The following is a 19322-nucleotide window of genomic DNA, read 5'->3' as shown; positions in this document are numbered from 1 at the left end:
ATGACTTTTGTTGGATGGAAGGTGGGGGTGTGAAGGGTGATGCTAGGTGCACCTAACATTATTGTTGGTGCACCCAACACTTAAAGGGAAAAGACTGAAATATCTTTAATCTGTAAACCTTTAAGTTGATCCGTAAAAGGCATACGGATCAACTTGATTTATATGCCTTTTACAGATCAAGTTGATCCGTATGAGCTTAATATCAACATAGGGATTAACTTAATTTGTAAGCCTTTTACGAATCAAGTTGATCCATAAGATTTACAGACCATCCTCACGCACACGCATCACAAATGCGAAGAAAATGCAGGAGCAGTTTTGACATTTTTAAAAAATGCTGGGTGCACCTAACAACACCAGGGTGTGAATTGCAATATGTAGTTCATGATAAGTATGTATGGGTGTCAGATTCTCATTTACCTTCTGATGACAACAGCATTTCTGTTACCTTCTTGAGAGAGCTTTAAAAATAAACAATTACTTATCCAGAAATAACTGAATCAAAGCATGCAATTATAGGGATACATGAATATAAATCAAGAGTAAATCGACAAACAAAATTATAGGATGACATTGATTGTTTATTAAGATTCAAAACTGGTAATGTTTCAGGCCACTTTTGCGGTACAGTTGAAGACAGTATCTATATACAACATGTACACATCCTTTCGAATACACTACCTCTAAGGACTTGGACAATTTCAAGAACAAATGGCCTGAGTAAATTCCAAATAGTGATATGCTGTTTAACCTACTGATCCCTCAAGCTTCAAGCTCATGAGTTGGTTCACTTCGGAACCAAATTCATCAGGAAGCTCATTAAACACATCACGGCAAAATCCAGAGATCATAGCAGCCATTGCCTTTTCATAGTCTATTCCCCTTTGTTGAAAATAAAACAATTGATCTTCTCCAATTTTGGATGTACTAGCTTCATGTTCAATTCTTGCGGTTGGATTTTTCACCTGTAAAATAAGTGTGATTCCATGAGCACAACAAAAGTATCTATCATGGCAATTTTCTGGACATTAGGGACAGAGAAGCAGGGAGAAAATACAGAAAAAAGAAAACCAGGGAGTAAGGAGATTAAGTCAGGTAGAGAAATTGCAAAAGAATGCTTTTGAAAAGACAGAATAACTCCATAATATTGATGACCTCCTCTTTGATGTTCACAAACACTTTTAACTTATGCATAAGCTAATTTTAGCCTACGGAGAAGCTTATTTAATTTATTTTCTTATGCTAGAAATGCTTTTGGAGAAGCTTATGCAAACAGGGTTGCATTCCCACATTCCTATTCTATCGTTGTTTGTAAAACAAGAGCAGCAACAAAAGCCTACATAGATCACACAATGCCATATTTTTTTGTTTGTCAAAACAAGGTACCTAGAATGAGTCCAGAAGGATAAACAAGAAAAGTAAAAAAAAAAAAACCTGGATATAAGGATAGGTATTTGCAGCAGCATTGTCACCAATAAGCATAGAATCACACTGTGACGAGTTTCGGGCATTGTCAGCCTTGGACAGAACCTGAACAAGCCCTCTATAACAGTTCCTGGAATGCCCAACCGATATTCCTTTGGATATAATCCTACTCCTCGTGTTCTTCCCTTTGTGTATCATCTTGGTCCCGGTATCCGCCTGCTGATAGTTATTCGTCAAAGCCACAGAATAGAACTCCCCAACACTACCATCTCCTTCCAGCACAACACTCGGGTACTTCCACGTGATCGCCGAACCCGTCTCCACCTGCGTCCACGATATCTTCGAACCTGCACCACCACACAACCCTCTCTTGGTCACGAAATTGTAAACCCCACCCTTCCCTTCTTCGTCCCCAGCGTACCAATTCTGCACCGTGGAGTACTTAATCTCCGCCCCCTCGCCGCAATACAACTCCACCACCGCGGCATGGAGCTGGTTCCGATCGTAGGAAGGCGCGGTGCAGCCTTCCAAATACTCCACAGAGCTCCGATCGTCGGCGACAATCAAAGTCCTCTCAAACTGTCCTGTCTCCAACGCGTTGATTCTGAAGTAAGTCGAAATCTGCATAGGACACTTGGTGTCTTTAGGAATGTAGCAAAACGACCCGTCGCTGAAGACCGCAGCGTTCAACGCGGCGTAGTAGTTGTCGTCTGACGGGACAACTTTCCCCAAATACTTTTTCACCAAATCAGGATATTCCTTAATGGCCTCGGAGATGGAGCAGAATATAACGCCGGCCTTTTCTAGGGTTTTGCGGTGCGTTGTGGCGATTGAGACGCTGTCGAGGACGGCGTCGACGGCGACGTTGGCGAGGCGCTTCTGCTCGTTGAGGGGGACGCCGAGCTTCTCGAAGTAGCGGAGAAGCTCGGGGTCAGCGTCGTCGAGGGATTGAAGAGAGGGTTTATTCTTGGGGGCGGAGTAGTAGCAGATATTCTGGAGGTCGATGGGAGGGTAAGTGTTGTCAGACCACGTGGGTTCCTTCATGGAGAGGAATTTATCCAAGGCCTTCAGGCGGAATTCGAGCATCCAGTGGGGCTCCTCCTTCAGGGACGAGATCAGACCAATGGTTTCTTTTGAGAGCCCTTTTGGGATCGTCAAGGACTCGATCTCCACGCTGAACCCGAATTTCTTGTCGTAGTCACGGTTGCGGAGGATTTCGCGGATCTTTTCGTCGGAGGATGTGGCGGCGGCGGGTGCGGAGGTCTCTTTCACCTCCGCGCGCACCGTTACGAGGCGTGACGGTTTGGGGAGGATGGGGTCACGTGTGGGTTGGGAAGGTAAGGGAAAGAGGGAGACGCCGTTGAAGCGGAGAAGAGAAGCCATGGATGAGGTTTTGTTTCAGCTCAAGAGGAGAGAGTGGGGAATTTGTTTTCTTATACTTGTGGGTGTCGTGTGTCGTGTGTCGTGTGTCGTGTGCGCGTACACTCTAGAGCAGAGTAACAGAAGAAACAGACATGGCCCAAACCAAACTCACAATCAATAAAAAGCTATGACTAAGAAGATCAAATCTCTTTCTAAAGAAAGGTTCCTTAATACAAGACCCTGCCTCATGAATTCCATATAATTAGCTAACCTATCAATATCATCACAACAATTTCCATATATTTTTTACAATTAAATAACATTCTTTTTTGAATTTATAACTATATTAAAAAAGCTCAGTCGATTTTTTTTAAAAAAATCAATATAAACTCATTTGATCAATTTTTTTCTTCTAAACTCATACATATTAAGCAGGAAATACATTATTCAAGGAGGTTTATTTTTCTTCTTTTTAAAAAAAAAATTATGAAATTAATTTTTAATGTGAAAATATATTTCAACAAAAAATAAGAATATATTTAATTATGTAATATGATTAATCGATCACATTTTTTATAATAATAACATTTATCTATTAGATTTGACCCCATGCGCTGCAAATTAATAACCAGAGAGACAATGTCCCTGTGTTGCATTTCAAAAAATGGAAGTTAAGTTTAGTAAGAAATGTATGAAATAAACTTAGAAAGTCAACTTCCACGAATGAGCTTTCATTCTCTTATCTTAATTCTCAAATGAGTTGGATCAAATGAGCTTCCAGGTTTCACAAAATTATTATAAAAAAAAAAAGTTTTCAAGGCTCCATTCCCCTGTCATAAATCACCCACCAAGTGATCAAAAGTATCATATACCATGTTGCTTATTACATTAACAAAAAGATAATCACTCAACAGAATAGTTTTCTTCTTCCTCTTTCCTTCTGCCACCTGCTGCTGTCTCCACCAAAGACAAGTACTCAGTTATAGCTGCCCCTTCTATGTCCACTTCGATGTCATAGTCAGCCAAAGCATCTGATGATTCAGCTATATCTGCAGAAAGTTCATCTTCCATCTCTACATCTCTCTTTTGTGCTTCACTCTTATTAGATGGATCTTGAAGATCACAAACAAAAGCATTAATCTGAGGTGGTAAAGAAGAGGATGATGAACTTGCACCGCCACTTGGATTTACTTCACGTTGCATGTTGGCGTCTGTCACACGACTCACACGTGCTGTCGTCATTCTTCCTCCCATTGTTTCAAATTGTATTATGTTGGGGTCAGCCTCAGTAGCAGCAAGAGCTGCAGAAGTTCTTATCTCTTCAACTATCTTCCCTTTCTCTGACTCGATATAAGCCTTCATGTTGGTGTGAGTCAGTAATGATAGATAACATTGTTTAAATTATTATATCAAACTTTCAGTAAGACAAATTAATATATAACAGTGAGTTGTAACCTGTAAAGCAGAAAAAGTTTCTGGATGTGTCAAATCATTCAGCGCTTTCTGAAAAACATTTCCGTTTCTTCGGAGAGCTTCAGCTGCAATGTCCTTCTCAAACCTGATAGAATCAACGTCATAAAGTTTGACTAGCTAATATATAGTATGTTCTGTGGAGCAATTTCATGGTCATGGATCATTATTCATTATCATTTGGCACCAATTTACAAGAAGAAATGCAACCATTGTGCCAACCTTATAAATGTTGTGCAACAACATATGTCACAATATATATATATATATATATATATATATATATATATATATATATATATATATATATATATATATAAGTTATAGAGAATGACATGTAGTTAGTAATTACTACTAACTACGTAGTAACAAGTTCTAATCCTACAAGGCAATGACTTTATTATAAATCACAAAGTAGTAGAAACAAGACCAAAATGATACTCACCCAACAGATTCCAGCTCGTTCAATCTTTGTAGATCTACAGGTTTCTGCTTCCTGGGTGAGGAAGCTATTTAGAATTTCTCATGAATACAAAAAGAGAATAGAAGTCAGTAAATAAAAGATCAAGTGTCACCTACCGGATTTCACTTTCTCTTTCCTTCTGCTTTTGATCTTTTTCTGCATTTTCCTCAATCAGGAAATTGACTGCAGCTTGAATGTTTTGTAGATTCATTTTCAATGCCCTCTTGGCATCACATTTGGTGAAGCCCATGCTCATTACGAGCGACAGATCTTCATCAGATACTTGCAACTGCATTAGAGAAAGAAGTAAGTTGTCTCCAAGTAGACCAAGCAGAATACATGTTATGCTTAAATCCTCACAATTTAATGTTAGCTTTTTAATTCTCTTGCAGCTTGGGCTTCACTAATTTTACTTTTTTCTCGGAACTAGCAAATTTTAAATAGATATGATACATATACTTGTTTTTACTCATATTGAATCACAATATGCTTTCTCAGCTCTATTAACCTTTTCAAATTTTGCTTGTGCAGAAAGCAGTGCTTCTCTTGCTGTATCCAATTGACCACTATAATAGGCCACCACTCCTTCGAGCAGCTCCAGTCTCAAATGCCTTTATACAAAGTCCAAATATTATTCAACAAAAAAAAATCCTAATAGTGCAGTGCAAGAAAGGAGTAAGAACTCACCATGCAAGTTCTAGAAAGCAACCACTTTTTAAAAGTCTGGCGCGTAGAGCATGCTTCCCATAAGCATCTTCAAGTCCTTCCCTAGCCTTTGCAAGAAGTTTTCCTGCCTCTGATAACGAACTGATGTCTTGCATCATAAAGTAGCACCACACCATGTTTATTTGCATTATCGGAATGATGTCAATAAGCTGAATGGACAGAAAGCCATAAATTGGTTCAAATTTACACCATGAGAAAAATACGTTAGGAATCATTCTTATAATCTTGAGAGAGCAAAGGTACACAATTCATTCAAGTCTAAGAAGCACCTTACCAGAGGATTTTTTTTTTCCCCACAATGGCAGTGGCAAGCTTTGAATCTATGACCTTATAAAAAGTTAGTCAAAGCTCTTACCAATAGCCTATTCCTATAGGCCTACATCTTATTAGAGTTTAGTGTCACTACTTTTAACAAATTATCCTTCTGGAAGTGAAGAGGTTTACGCGACTCTTTCTTTTCTTTTTATGATGAATAAGTTTACACGAGTTTGCTACCATGATTTTAAACTCACCTCAAGGGTGTCAGAATCATCACAAAGAGAGAATGTTTCCTGCAAATGAAATCAGGTCTTGACTTTGTGAGTTTATCATGTCAAATAATAACAATAAGGAAACAACTGCAATATCATGTTAAGTGTAACACCTATGACCTAACTTCATAGCTAAAAATTAAAATAATCATTTTCTGGAAAAAAGAAAAATCAAAACATGATAAGATAGAGGAGGTCATGAAGTGTGGCTTCAGGAGCTCTCTGCCACAGCAACACATAGAGAGAGTAAATGAGTTTTTAAAAGTCCTCTAGACTTTGAAAAACAAAGTGATGTGATGTGTTTAGGACTTTGAAAAACACATTTGCAACAAATGTAATTCATTCACTCATCAGGAACTGACCTCTGCCATGCTTAGAACTTCTAATGCATCTTTATACTTTCCCTGTCGAATTAGACGCTTTCCATTTGCCTCTAACACCAATCCCGTCATTATGGCCCTGCCAATGTCAAATGCAGCACCATAAGAATAGTGAAAATATAGTTTTTTTTTTTGGGTCTTAACATGTTGACAAAAGGAAAAATTAATTTAAAATTTGGTTGGAATAAATAAAGTTTGATTTTTGCTGAATTTAAATAATATTCGAACGATTTGATTACATATTATTTATTTATGTCAAATCAATTGGTTAGTGAAAATATAGAGTTTAATTATGATAGAAAGATTTTTATATTATAAATAAATAAATAAATTAAAAGTTTACCACACATCAATAATCTTATCCTATATGAAAACTTTATGAATTTTGTTTTTTAATCAAATGAAAACTTATGAATAACAATGTAGAAAAAATTTAAATGTCTAATATATTCTAATTAATTTAAATATATATATACAAAGCTTGCTCATGACATGGACAAGGATGAATACCTCTGATGATCAGTCTCGGAGGCTAATTTTATTTTCTTCCCCATTTGACCTTCAACTTCTGTGGTGAAGTTTTCGATAGGTAATAGATCATCTACATGCCTTTTGGCCACTGCAATGGCAGCTGCCCTGTTTGTAAGATGCAACTAAGCTTTAGAGCAAAATTAATGGAGAAAAAAAAATCAAATGTTCTTTCTTGCTCATCAAACTACTTGGCTATGAAAATGGTAGAGACAGTAAAAGATATATTTATCATTGTTTAAGCACTGCGTTTGAGATTAAATATTACAGAGATGCTAGCCAATATATAAATTCCCCATAATTTATCAATCATTAGATATTGTGGATAAACTTGAAAAAAAAAGTGGGTTGGTTGCGCCAAAATTCAAAATGATTTTAAAATAAAATGAAATATAATTGAGTTACGATAAATATTATATATTGTCAAATTCTTGATTAAGGAGGAAGGAACATTATGTCTAGAATATATTCACTAATGAAAGTGGGTTAATTTAGAAATCTATTATCATGTATGAAGTAAAAATTATTCAAAAAATATTTTTATATTTAGAAAACATTTAAAATTAAAACAATGAAATTTATTTTATTTATAAGTTTTGTGTATAATCCTTAATTAATAGATAAATATTATTTAAACTAGCTGTATAACAAATTTTAACACTAAGAGAAAAAAATAAAAATGAGATTTAGCAAGTTATATGATGGATGTGCACAATGTGATTGACAGAAATAGAGTAAGAAAATATTATTATATAATTTTTTATAAAACACATCTATACTTAATATAGATAAAATAAATATTATTAATTTAAATAATTCAGATCAAATTTACTTGATATTATAGATTTAACTTGCTTCTTTCTCACTCTTTTATCTTTCTTTCATTATTATTCTAACATACCAAAAAGTTATACATGACTTAGGAATCAAGACCAATCTAATTTATAAATGCACTTTTATCTTAACTCACAAGACATCTTTTAAGAACAAAATTGTGACATCCCATCAAAATAAAAAAATACTTAAGATGTGATGACACTAACTATACTAACATACTTGAGGTCAATATATTGACATTAGAAGAAGAGTCCATGCTAGTCTTGTCCTTTGACTTTGATTGGGGGGCTTGTTTTAGTACACATCACTTATGAAGTAAGGCCAAAGATAGTTTATAAATTTCATTCTCCCTTAACCCACCAAGGCTCCATTTAAGGACAAAATCATGATGATTCATCGAGTGCAAAGTAGACTATAGTTTGGATGTGATGACCTTGATGGTACCAACTTGAGGAACAACTACTTTCTTTTGAGCTTAAAGAAAAGTTCTTACAAACCATACTTTAAAGTAACTTTTAAGTTGAAAAAAAAATCTAGTTAACACCTAGCCTTAGATTTTAGTTTTACAAATGAGTAAAATAAATTAGGTTAAATTATAAATTTGACTCTCTTATAATTCTTGGTCTGTGAATGTGGTCCCGTTATTTATTTATTTTGTAATTTTAGTCCTCACATTTTAGAAAATTCACAATTTTGGTCTAATCATTCAATTTGCATACATTTTTCTCTTTTATTTTGGTCCATTTGAACTTTGGATCTAACATATTTATTTAAGATATCATCAAGAAATGATTTAATTGATTAAAATATATAAAAAAATAAACATGAAAAATTGATGATTGAACCAAATTTGTAAATTTTTAAAAATGTAAGGACTAAAATCACAAAAGAATAAAGGGACCAAAATCGTGAATCAAACATCAAAGGGAACCAAAACTACAATTTAGTCAATAATTTACGAAATATTTTTGTAAGGAGTTTATTTCTTTTTAATTTAGATTTGAAATTTTAATTTTTCTAATTAATAAAATAGGTTCTATCTTATTTAAATTTAATTTACTCAAATTGAAGTACTTGGGATTTAATCACTATCAAAAATGAAAAATAAAAAAAGGATTATATGAATGTTCATAGGTTGGTTTTACTCAATTTAATACGAGAATGAAAATTGAACTAACAAGAAGTTTTAGTTTGGCATGATTTTGATAAACTTTTCCATCAATCCAAACCAAACAAATTTGATCAAGGATAGGTTGGTTCAATTTGGGTTTATTGGCTCCAATAATATAATAAAAATTATTTTTAAAAAATCCTCAATCCTCAATCCAAAATCAAAATTTAAAATTATTTTAAATCTAATTTAGATCTTATTGGGAAAATTTAAAAGAAAAAAATAACAAAGCAAAAGGAATAAATAAATAAATATTAAAAAAAGGAACAATTAGATAAAGTGTTTGGGGATTGGTTTATGAAACATAAACCCTATGCCAAAAAAATAAAGATCAAACTTTGTTAGATCTAAACCAAAAGATATCAAATCTTGTCAGATCTAGATGAATAGAGATCAAGTTTTGCTGGATCTAAACCAACAGAGGTCAAATCTTGTCAGATCTAAATCAACAGAGATCAAATCTTGTCAGATCTAAATCAACAGAGATCAAATCTTGTCAAATTCGACTAGATTTTGGTTTATGTCAAACTTAATCAAAGAAAAAATTGAACCAATTTAATTAATTTAGATTGAGTGGTTGGGTTCATTGCATTGAACCAAACCAAGAAAACCTAGCAAGAAAAATTTAGATAGTACAAAAAAATAAAAAGACTTACTTGACCCTAGCAAGTTTGTGAGAGTGTTCTTCCTCGGCCATGATCTCTTGTTTGATAGCTTTGCCTTGTTCGACACAGATACGAGTGGCAAGAATCTTGGCGTTATTCTTGATACCTAATTGGGTCAAATTGTGTTGACCATCACCATCCTTGAGAATCTTGCCAGCGCATATCAAATTGACAGAGTTAGGGTTGCAATTTGATCGTTTGGCAACCTCTTCCCTTAACATACGGATCGACCATGTCTCAAGTTCCACCTCTAGAATCCCGATCCACATTCCCCCAATCTTCAATTTCACCATGAATTAATCTATTTACCCCCACAAACAATGTCAAGTGTGGAATGTGAAGTTGTAAGGAGTGACTTATCACTAACACTTATAGTTCTATGCTAGGAATCCTTTATTTATATGTGAAGAATATGCCAATTAGGTGTAGCCTTTCTTACACAACTAGTTATCATTAAAATATAAAAAAAATTACTTTATTACCTTTCACGCTTTTACCAAATATGTTAATAAGTATATAGAACATATCTAGTGAAAAAGTCAATTTTATATAAGAGTGAGAGAAGTCAGTCTAGACCATAATTCCTAAACCATACATAAATGGTTAAGATTTGATATCATGTGATTACTTTAAAAAATTCATATGACTTTTCAAAAAACTTACATAACTTGTACTAGTATGTTTCAATCTTGACCATTCTTGATAAAATTTAATTATTCATATTTATTCCTCTCGCTCCCACGTAAAAAGGTCATGTTACTATGATTACGTTCGGCAAGACATTTCAGTTAATTTTTAACTTTTTTTACTAGTTGAAAAGTTCATTTAATTATTTGGTAAACAAGTTTTTTTTTTAAGTTTCTTAGTAGCTTCTAGCATTTTTTGAAATGTTACTTGACAAGTGTATCAATTTGTCCAAAATAGTAAAGTACTCAGAAGTCCGAGTATCAAATTCACATAGACTTTGCTTGTACTTAGATTGATGAAAACTCAATTTACAAGTAAAAGATAAGAAATTTAAATGTAAAATTTAAAGAAAGTAAGAGATAAGAAGGATAAGAAATTTAAAATAGAAGATTAGGAGATAAGATAAAAAATTTAAAGAGATAAAAAATTAGAATAAAAGATAAGAAATATAAAAGATAAAGATAATAATGCTTAAAGATAAATTCAGAATTTAAAATATGTTAGGACTAGCATGTCTAACTACCCTTGATACAATATTGATGATTTTTCTCTATCTAATGTTTTTTCTAATTTCCACCCACATATACTAAGACACTCAACCCTGATTCCTCATGATGAAGACCAAATTTATCTATTCTCTCACTCAAATCCCTTTGCAAGGATAAAATAGTAAATTGCATGAAGTATGAAGATGTACGCAGGGGCAAAACAAAATCACTCTATACCTAGCAATGAATTGTTTAGATGTCATTTCCCATTTCTTTAGAAATTACCATTTCCCAATTTATAACCCCTAAAATCAATGCATGGATGATCAGGTCATACAGTAACAATAAAATACAGAAAAAAAAATAATAAAAATTGGCATTGCATTAAATAGATAGCTCTAAGTCTCGATGTCTTGGTGTGTATTTCTCCTTTGCTTCTTACTTCTTTTATAGGCCTAAGGTAACTTAATTTCCAGGTGACATTGTGCTTAGCGCGGGCTTTCACGCTAAGCTTGCCTTAAGGCTTCTTCGTGGGCTTTCTTCGCTTTAAGTGTGAGCTGACCGTTAAGCGAAGAGACACGCTAGGCCTGTCTTTTGCGCTAAGCGAACTGTCTCAATTTTCAACTTTTTCTTCACATTTTCCCTTAATTTTCCTCTAAAGCACTTAAAATCTGCTTCTTTTGAGTTCTGCTAATAAAAAACTGCAAAGATATTAATTTCTTCATTATTTTATAAAAAGCAACAATAAAGTGAAGAAATTGCAATCATTCGTAGCCAAAATTGACTATTAAATTAATTGCAATTTCGTAGTTATCAATAACGTTTTTTGAAATTGTGTTTTTAGAAATTTAAAAACTTATCTAAAACAAACAGCACATTTATCGTTTGATGTAAAAAGTCCTAAAATACTTAGAGATAAAATTAGTTTTCTTTGTAAAACAAAACAGGATATAAAATCTATAAAAAATTCAAATCCTTTGTGAGTTAAAGCAAACGAGAGAAGTACACAAAGAATTATATTGGTTTGTCTCAAACTTGAGACCATGTTCAGTTTTTAGCAATCACTAAGGTTCGATTAACTTATCAAAGTTACAAGTATTCTTTACTATCACTTTTGACTCTTACACTTGTAAGCTCTAACTCAAACTTAGTATTTTTTATCCTACCAATTCACTATTGGGTTTAAAAAAATCAAGAAAATTTGTTAGAAGATTGCACACTGACTAAAATATATGATTGTCTTATAGACAAATATATCACTCAACACTTTTAATCTTTTCTCTCAAGGTATAGAAGGTATTTTGAGAACTTTGTATCTTTATAAGAATTTCAAGAAACTTTACAAGAATAATTTATGTAGATTGTTGGTGCCTTCTTGTATCTTCAAAGGTTCTTCTATGTAAAGTCTTCTTCTCCATGTATCATGTCTCACAACGATATAAAACACAATAACACAAAGATTTTATATTGATTTGTTTTTTTCACAAAGACTTCAGTTCTTTATAATCCATTAAGTTTTACTACTTCTTTAAAGATACAAATATTGTTTACATTAGTCATTTTTGGCTTTACCCAAGTAGCATTCAACTAGTCTCTCCAGTCTAATGTCCCAAGTATTTTCCTTCCAAACTACTTTTTGCTTTACACAAATCAGCAAATTTATTTAATGATTTTATTGATAAATCTAATGGTTAAAAGTTAATGATCCACAGTAAATCACATGACGAAGTCGTTCACCTTATATGTTTTGTGATCCCTACATTTTCAACAGTGAAGAAATCAGCATTGGCAACACAAAACCACACCCTCTGGCATGGCCAAAAAGCGCAAGCCCAAGAAGAAACCCCAGAATCACAATGTAAACCAAAGCCAAAACGTGGCCGCTTTGATTTGGCGAGTAACACACTCAGCAGAGTCCTTCCTCTCCCAAAACGACCTTGTTCTCCTCCCTTCCCAATCCCTCCGTCTCGAATCCCTAATCTCATCCATCATCTCCCACTCTCCCTCTCCGCCTCTCTCTCCGCCGCACCGTGACTCCTGGTTCAGCCGCTTCCGCTCCGTCTCCGATTCCCAATGGCTCCACGCCTTCCGCATGTTGAAGCCCACCTTCTCCCATCTCCTCCACCTCCTCTCCCCCTCCCTCGCCCCCTCCTTCCCCCACATCGCCCCCGACTGCGTCCTCGCCGCCGCCCTCTTCCGCCTCGCCCACGCCGCCCCCTACCCCGCCGTCTCCCGCCGCTTCGCCATCTCCCCGGCGGACGCCTGCCGCGCCTTCTTCGCCGTCTGTAAGGCCCTCGCTGACAACCTCGGCCACCTCTTCGAGCTCCGCACCGACTCCCAGAGGGTCGTGGTGGGGTTCGGGTTCAGCTCCCTCCCCAACTGTTTCGGGGTTTTAGGATTCGCTAGGTTCAAAATCGACGATTCATTATTGGGTGAAAATGGAGCTTTAATGGTTCAAGCCTTGGTGGATTCCGAAGGAAGGTTCCTGGACGTCTCAGCAGGGTGGCCAAGTACCATGAAACCCGAAACAATTTTGCGTGAGACTAAGCTTTATCGTGAGGTTGAAGAATCCAAGGAATTGTTGAATGGGCCGTCTTATAATCTCAGCGAGGGTTGTTTGATTCCGCAGTATATTCTGGGCGATTCTTGTTTTCCCCTTTTGCCTTGGCTTTTGACGCCTTATAATAGAGTGAACGAGGAAGATAGTTTTGGTTCCGCTGAGAGGGCCTTCAATACTGCGCATGACAATGCGATGGGGTTGCTTGGGGATGCGTTTGCGAGGCTTCGTGCCAGCTGGCGGCTTCTCGCGGCTTCCAGGAAGTGGAAGCGGGACTGTGTTGAGCATTTGCCCTTTGTGCTTGTTGCTGGTTGCTTATTGCATAATTTTGTTCTCAAGTTCAATGAGGCAATGCCGGATGAAGGGGTGGAAAAGGAAGAGGGGCTTCCTTCGTTTGATGGAGTGGAGGATGAGAGTGCTGTTAGGGTGAGAGATGCACTTGCTTTGCATTTGAGTAGGTTGAGCTTGAGAAAATGAATTAATGAATGTTGGAAGAACTAGTGGGTGTTTCATTGGTGAACTTGTTTGAAAACCATCTATGGCCATCAGTTCCATTATGTAGTAGCATTTTGTCATATCCTAGGATTTTTTTTCTGAAACTGCTAGTTAATAAGTAAGGAGCAAGTTATCAAAAAATTTCCTTTGAATGACAAAGGTGTATGCATTAGAGTTAGGTAGAAAAATTCACATGATTAAAGTGTTTGAGTAGAAAGAAATCTGCAATGAAACTAAATTCCAATTATTCTTACCGAGTTATAAGAAAGATCCAATCGCTTTATTTCAAATGGGAGAATTTGTCTGGGATTTGTCTAGTTATTTTTGCCGTCCAAAAAAAAAAGGTGTCCCCCTTTTTACATGAAAGGTGTAATGAATTTACACACTGACATTCACCTAGGGAAAAAAAAATGTAGAAAGAGCCAGATATAATTAAATTTCTCATACTTAATCTACTCAGTATAAAGTCATATTACAAGTATTAACACTTGAATAAAAATAAAGTGTCAACACTGTAGGATGGCAAAATAAAACTAAAGCTATGATTCTATGAAAGGCGAGAATTAACATTTAAGGTAGCTGGAGTGAGTATGTACAGATATTCATACATGAAGACTTGGCCACCAAAATATTAGACAACAAATCTCCACTGCTACGGGAATGAATCTTCTGCCTGTTTCCCTAAATGATGTTGTATATGGCTGAATTCATTACAGTAAAACAATATGGATACTTATGAACGTATTCCATCAAAATTGAAGCTTAGCTGATGAACAGTTTTTTACACAGTTCCACCAGCAGGATATTAAACCCCCGAAGCCACCATGACGTGATGAATTGTTGTTTTCCCTTCTTTGTACAACTCTCACAAACTCGCTTGCACTTAAGCTTCCATCACGGTTTGCATCAAACACATGAAAGATTATGTCAACCACTTCATCTGAAATACAGACGCCACACACCTGCATGAATAGAAATATAATACCGTAAGAAATTAATCATGGATTAGAAATGGTGTACGTTTAGTTTGGCATAGGGAGGGAGGTATTAGTACCTGTGATGCTGCTCTCTGAAAATCAGATTTTGTCAAGACCCCATTAACTTTTCCATAACTGAATATGGCCAGAGAGAAGGAGTGCAACTTCTTGCGTAATTCTGCAAAATCTTGAAACTCCTTGAATGTAATTCTTTTGTCTCTTAGGTTCTGGACACTGTTTAATTCTTCGACCCTATCCAATAGTTTGTTTATGTGATTGATGTCTGCGGATGCAACCAAGGACAGGGCAAAATCTTTGGCTGAAATGGTTCCTTTTTTATTGTAGTCATAATGGGAAAACTCTAACCTCAAGATCTGTAAATTAAATTATAAGAGCAGTGTAATGTTAATCACAAAAGATTTTTGCAATCTTTAAGGATGCATAATTACATTGATTCAAACTAAAAATTTCACAAAGTTTTCAACATATTTTGGTGAAGTTGAGTAGAATTTTCAGCCGAAAGAATTCTAGTTGCTACCTAGATGATTGGGTCTTATTGTTACAGAATACGAGGGATAAACATAGAGAGATTTCCATAAATGGGCGACAAACAAATCACACAAGTAAACTTTACACAATATCTAATTCAAAATCTTAAAGCATTTGATTTACTAGTTCTTCCCTTTTATATGTTACTCAACATGTCTATTCTTACTTAATGCCAGACTTCACCCTCACTTACCACTCCAACACTTAGGACACCATTAAAACATTTCTAAGACAGCATACGGGAAACTCACATACCTCATCATGTAGCTGTCTTAAGAATTGAACAAATCTTTCATGCTGTAAGCATTTATTTCCTTCTTTGCCAAAAAATACTCCAAGAGACCCCCATTTTCTATAGAAGCTGTAACGCCAAGGCGTCGTCCATCTCTGTGATTAGCCCCTTGTCTGTTTTGTGATCTCATCAAGGCCATCATTTTCTTGAATTCTTGCTTTACTATTTCCCTGTTGACAAACTCTTTTTTAAAATATTCAGAAGTCCAAAAACCTAAAACAAAAATCCAAATTTTTATACAGACAGATCTGACTAGTAATCTTAATCCATTTCTGCAATCCGGTTGATATTGTAAGTTGTAACTAAATCTTGTATACATTTGTCTGTCTTCATGTCTGTTCCAATTGATGTCTGAAGTGTCTAACACATTCAACTCGTTATGTGCTATGTTTTATACGGAGCATGTCATATTAAATTAGCTTAAACAGTTAATATGGTTGAACTTTTAGAGTATGAGCAATTGAAAACTCGTTGTAGTGATGTAGCCAAAAGATAGACGTTTACATTTGATTCTTTAACTAAATAATAGTGAAGAAAATCATTTGTTCATTATAGAAACATCCATATCTAAATGATGAACAATTTCACTAGCGTGTGTGTTTACATTGCCAAAAGAATCATGAATTTCACTAGCATGTGTATATACATTGCCAAAAGAATCATTGATGACACACAGCACAACAGGCCGAAGCTCATTTCAAATCCCATCAACGAAATTGAAGGCCAAGGCTTCATGTAATTAGTAAATACAGCTTATGACATGTTCTGGAAGGAAAGGAGAAGAATCCTACCCGTTGTTGTCAATATCAAACATTTTAAAAGCCACTGAAAAACTGGACTCTGGTATGCTGAGGAGAGTAACAAAAAAGATGTACCTGGTGTGGTGTCGAGAAAGAATAGTTTTTGTTATCCAAATTACATAGCACTTGAACTCAGAAACAATGTGTGACATGACAGAAAAGTTTTAAGCAAATAAAAAGGACAACAAACACTCACTCAACAAAGGAAATGAGTCCATCATTGTTAGTGTCAAAGAGCATAAAATTTTTTGAAGGTTCACACTGCAACTCGCCAGGAACCAGTTCCCCTCTTAGGAAACCCTCTCTAACACGATTTGATTCAGAAGGAGGAAAGACAGGAACAATGGCACGCATCAAATCGGCAGGTGTCATAAAAACCTCACCACTAGGGGATCGAACAGAGGCAAAGTACTGGAAAACCTGCACTTAAACATGGTGAATATCCCATAGTAACAATTTGCTTCTCTTTAATGAAGCTATAGAAACAACATGGCTGATCATTATACAAATACATAATGACAAATTGATTACCTTTTCAGGGGGGCTCTGCAAGCGAATTCGTTTTTCATAATTGAAGAATACTCTTCTTCTATAGCCATCTGCATCAAATGAGAACACATGCAACAAATCTAAATATTTGCAACAAAGCAAATAAAGTAACAATTAAACTACAAAAATCCTATGTCTATTAGTCTATATCCTCAATATTTCTGTAATGCAAAGTTCTATAAGTTTAATTTTGATACACTAAAATTTTACAATATCAACCAATTAAAATTCAGTACAGATATAACTTTTTAAGTAATTATTACTTGAGGCAATATTTTTCAGTTACATGTCAACCCATAGTTGAATGATAGTTTTTTTTTTTTGAGAGTATTTGAATGATAGGTTAAAACCAACTTCTATTCTATCCAACCTAACAATTCCATGATGCCTATGAAAATTTATTGAAGGCTAAATTAAGAGAAAAACATTCAGCATTGCAAATAGAAATTGAAAGCACTAAAATCACAAAATAAATGTAATAAAGCAGGCTACATGCGACGTAAGTGATGGGAGAAAAGGAGGGTATGTACCATTGAAGAGGAACTTGGGTTTGTTTTCATCGTTTTGTTGGAGCTGATCCTCCTCGTTAGCATAATCATCATCAGCAAATGACTGAAGAGAATTGGCACCAGGAGAAGACAAAGATGACCAATACCAATAGCCTAAGGTGGAGCTAACAATCACAACCCCAGAAGTGATTGATCTAAGAAAGACCTCAAAGTCTCTGACCCTCTTGTCACCATGTCCGGACCCACCAAAGGAGCTGAAAGAAGAAGAAGATGATGATGACGTGGAGGCTTGTGATTGGCTGCCAAACGGCCTTATGCTATGCCGTAGAGAGAGTTGGAATCTTCTGCCCCAAGAAAACATCGTAAAGTTGAGTTGAGATTAATGTGAAAGTGGGAGAACACAATATTTATAAACAGGTGACAGACAGAGAGATAAGTTACATAGAGCAGAGTGGGTTGCATAAATTAAAATAACTATTAACAACTTAAAATTTGATTTATGATGAACTTTTAGATATGAAATAAACTTTGTTGGAAAAGAATAACTCATATTGTATGTGTTCATGATCTTTAATAAAAATTAATTAATACTTCTCATGAAAATAAATTCGTATCAATATATATTATAGTCAACAAAAATAACTAAATATCTCTAACTTTTGATATCAATAAATTATAAATATTCAAATACTAAGAAAAAATTGATATATAATAAACACCAACAGGTAATTATTTAAATACTTAATAATCCTAGTAAAATGCTCATAACACATTGTTTTTAATACACTTCTTATTATTAAATAATTTTTTTAAAAATCATAAATTTTGGTAGATTTTACTTGTTATTTTGTTTTAAAAAAATTATAATGCCGAAAGTATGAGTTAGTAAAATATGCACCATAGTATAGGTCAAGATTAAAGGAACTACTAGTACTAGTACTGCGCACCTCCCTCGCCCCCCCCCCCCCCCCCCCTTTGCAATTTTGATCCAGACCCAAACAATCAATATACCATTTAATATCTCACGGGATATCAGTTGGATTCGGCCACGTTGATATGTAGTTCACTGTCAACTCCAGCTAAGGCATAAAATTTACAAATCAGAACCATAGACCAACCATGGCTTAGTTAGAACTTTGAAGGAAATCAATGTAGATGGTGCTTAGGTGAATGGATCCAAGGCTACTGACACAACTGTGACGACCATGATTAAATTAAGACCATGCAATAGTTTGTAGTTCAGCTTCTTTTGATAATTTGTTAAGTCATAAGCCACATTTTATTGAGTCTAATTCAGTTTCTTTTGATAATTTGTTTAAGTTATAACTTATAAGCCATATTTTATCAAGCATAAAAGATTTTCAGATTATCAACTATTGAACTAATAAAAAATCATTTTTGAAGTTGTTATTATAAAATTCAGCAAGTGGGTAAATTCTAATTAAATTCTATTTTATAATCAGAGTATATGAAATTTGTGCTGATGAATTTTTTATTGATTAAACTTCATAAAATGACAATAATTTTTTCTAAGACCAAAAATAGAAGTGTTCTCATTCAAGAGCGGAAATCTTTCTCATTTTTGTTAAGGACTGTGGCATGTGCAGCACAACATTGATTTGAACCAAACCAGAGGATGTAAACTGCATACTCTGCAGGTAACTTGCCGTGTTCTTTGGCTTCTGAAATAATTGGACGCCATTGGTTTTGCTACAGTAATTTTACCACCATCTCATCTTCTCTCATCAATTATGTATGTATTTGGAACAAGGACAATTGAATTGAATTGCCCCACCAATTGTGACTTCATTGAACAAAATTACTTCATTGCATTGCAGTATTACATCATCGCCAAGACCTAC

General features: G+C 34.9%; 3 protein-coding genes and 1 pseudogene across 3 annotated transcripts; 1 reads left to right on the top strand and 3 right to left on the bottom strand.

Annotated features, from left to right (window-relative positions):
- Positions 1-549: 549 nt before the first annotated feature.
- LOC100787857 (UPF0051 protein ABCI8, chloroplastic) lies at positions 550-3016 on the bottom strand. The gene is made up of 2 exons (XM_006600657.4): positions 1435-3016; positions 550-965 (listed from the first exon to the last, which is right to left on the bottom strand). The coding sequence occupies exons 1-2, from the start codon at positions 2806-2808 to the stop codon at positions 747-749; spliced, it is 1593 nt and encodes a 530-aa protein (XP_006600720.1). The 5' UTR covers positions 2809-3016; the 3' UTR covers positions 550-746.
- Positions 3017-3510: 494 nt separating this feature from the next.
- Positions 3511-9899, bottom strand: LOC100778435 (NEDD8 ultimate buster 1). Its single transcript, XM_003550759.5, has 10 exons — positions 9549-9899; positions 6867-6992; positions 6339-6435; positions 5959-5997; positions 5408-5595; positions 5229-5331; positions 4837-5009; positions 4703-4753; positions 4243-4345; positions 3511-4143 (listed from the first exon to the last, which is right to left on the bottom strand). The coding sequence occupies exons 1-10, from the start codon at positions 9848-9850 to the stop codon at positions 3691-3693; spliced, it is 1635 nt and encodes a 544-aa protein (XP_003550807.1). The 5' UTR covers positions 9851-9899; the 3' UTR covers positions 3511-3690.
- A 2406-nt stretch (positions 9900-12305) lies between these two features.
- On the top strand, positions 12306-14045 carry LOC100777901 (protein ANTAGONIST OF LIKE HETEROCHROMATIN PROTEIN 1). The gene has a single exon (XM_003550758.4). It carries the CDS (start codon positions 12546-12548, stop codon positions 13764-13766), a length of 1221 nt encoding a protein of 406 aa, XP_003550806.1. The 5' UTR covers positions 12306-12545; the 3' UTR covers positions 13767-14045.
- Positions 14046-14329: 284 nt separating this feature from the next.
- LOC100776482 (calcium uptake protein, mitochondrial-like) lies at positions 14330-17864 on the bottom strand (annotated as a pseudogene).
- Positions 17865-19322: the final 1458 nt, after the last annotated feature.

This window comes from Glycine max, chromosome 17 (genome assembly GCF_000004515.6).
Source record: "Glycine max cultivar Williams 82 chromosome 17, Glycine_max_v4.0, whole genome shotgun sequence".
Classification (NCBI taxonomy): Eukaryota; Viridiplantae; Streptophyta; class Magnoliopsida; order Fabales; family Fabaceae; genus Glycine; species Glycine max.
Note: the sequence above shows the minus strand (reverse complement) of the source record. Positions and strands in the feature narration are given on the sequence as shown.

Excerpts from the sequence above, each read along its gene's own strand:
- LOC100787857 (XM_006600657.4), bottom strand. The coding sequence starts at position 2,808 with ATGGCTTCTCTTCTCCGCTTCAACGGCGTCTCCCTCTTTCCCTTACCT. Across the intron at positions 966-1,434 it reads ATACCTATCCTTATATCCAG|GTGAAAAATCCAACCGCAAG; the intron begins GTTTTTTTTTTT and ends CTTATTTTACAG.
- LOC100778435 (XM_003550759.5), bottom strand. The coding sequence starts at position 9,850 with ATGGTGAAATTGAAGATTGGGGGAATGTGGATCGGGATTCTAGAGGTG. Across the intron at positions 6,993-9,548 it reads CACAAACTTGCTAGGGTCAA|GGCAGCTGCCATTGCAGTGG; the intron begins GTAAGTCTTTTT and ends TCTTACAAACAG. Across the intron at positions 5,596-5,958 it reads ATGATTCTGACACCCTTGAG|CTTATTGACATCATTCCGAT; the intron begins GTGAGTTTAAAA and ends CTGTCCATTCAG.
- LOC100777901 (XM_003550758.4), top strand. The coding sequence starts at position 12,546 with ATGGCCAAAAAGCGCAAGCCCAAGAAGAAACCCCAGAATCACAATGTA.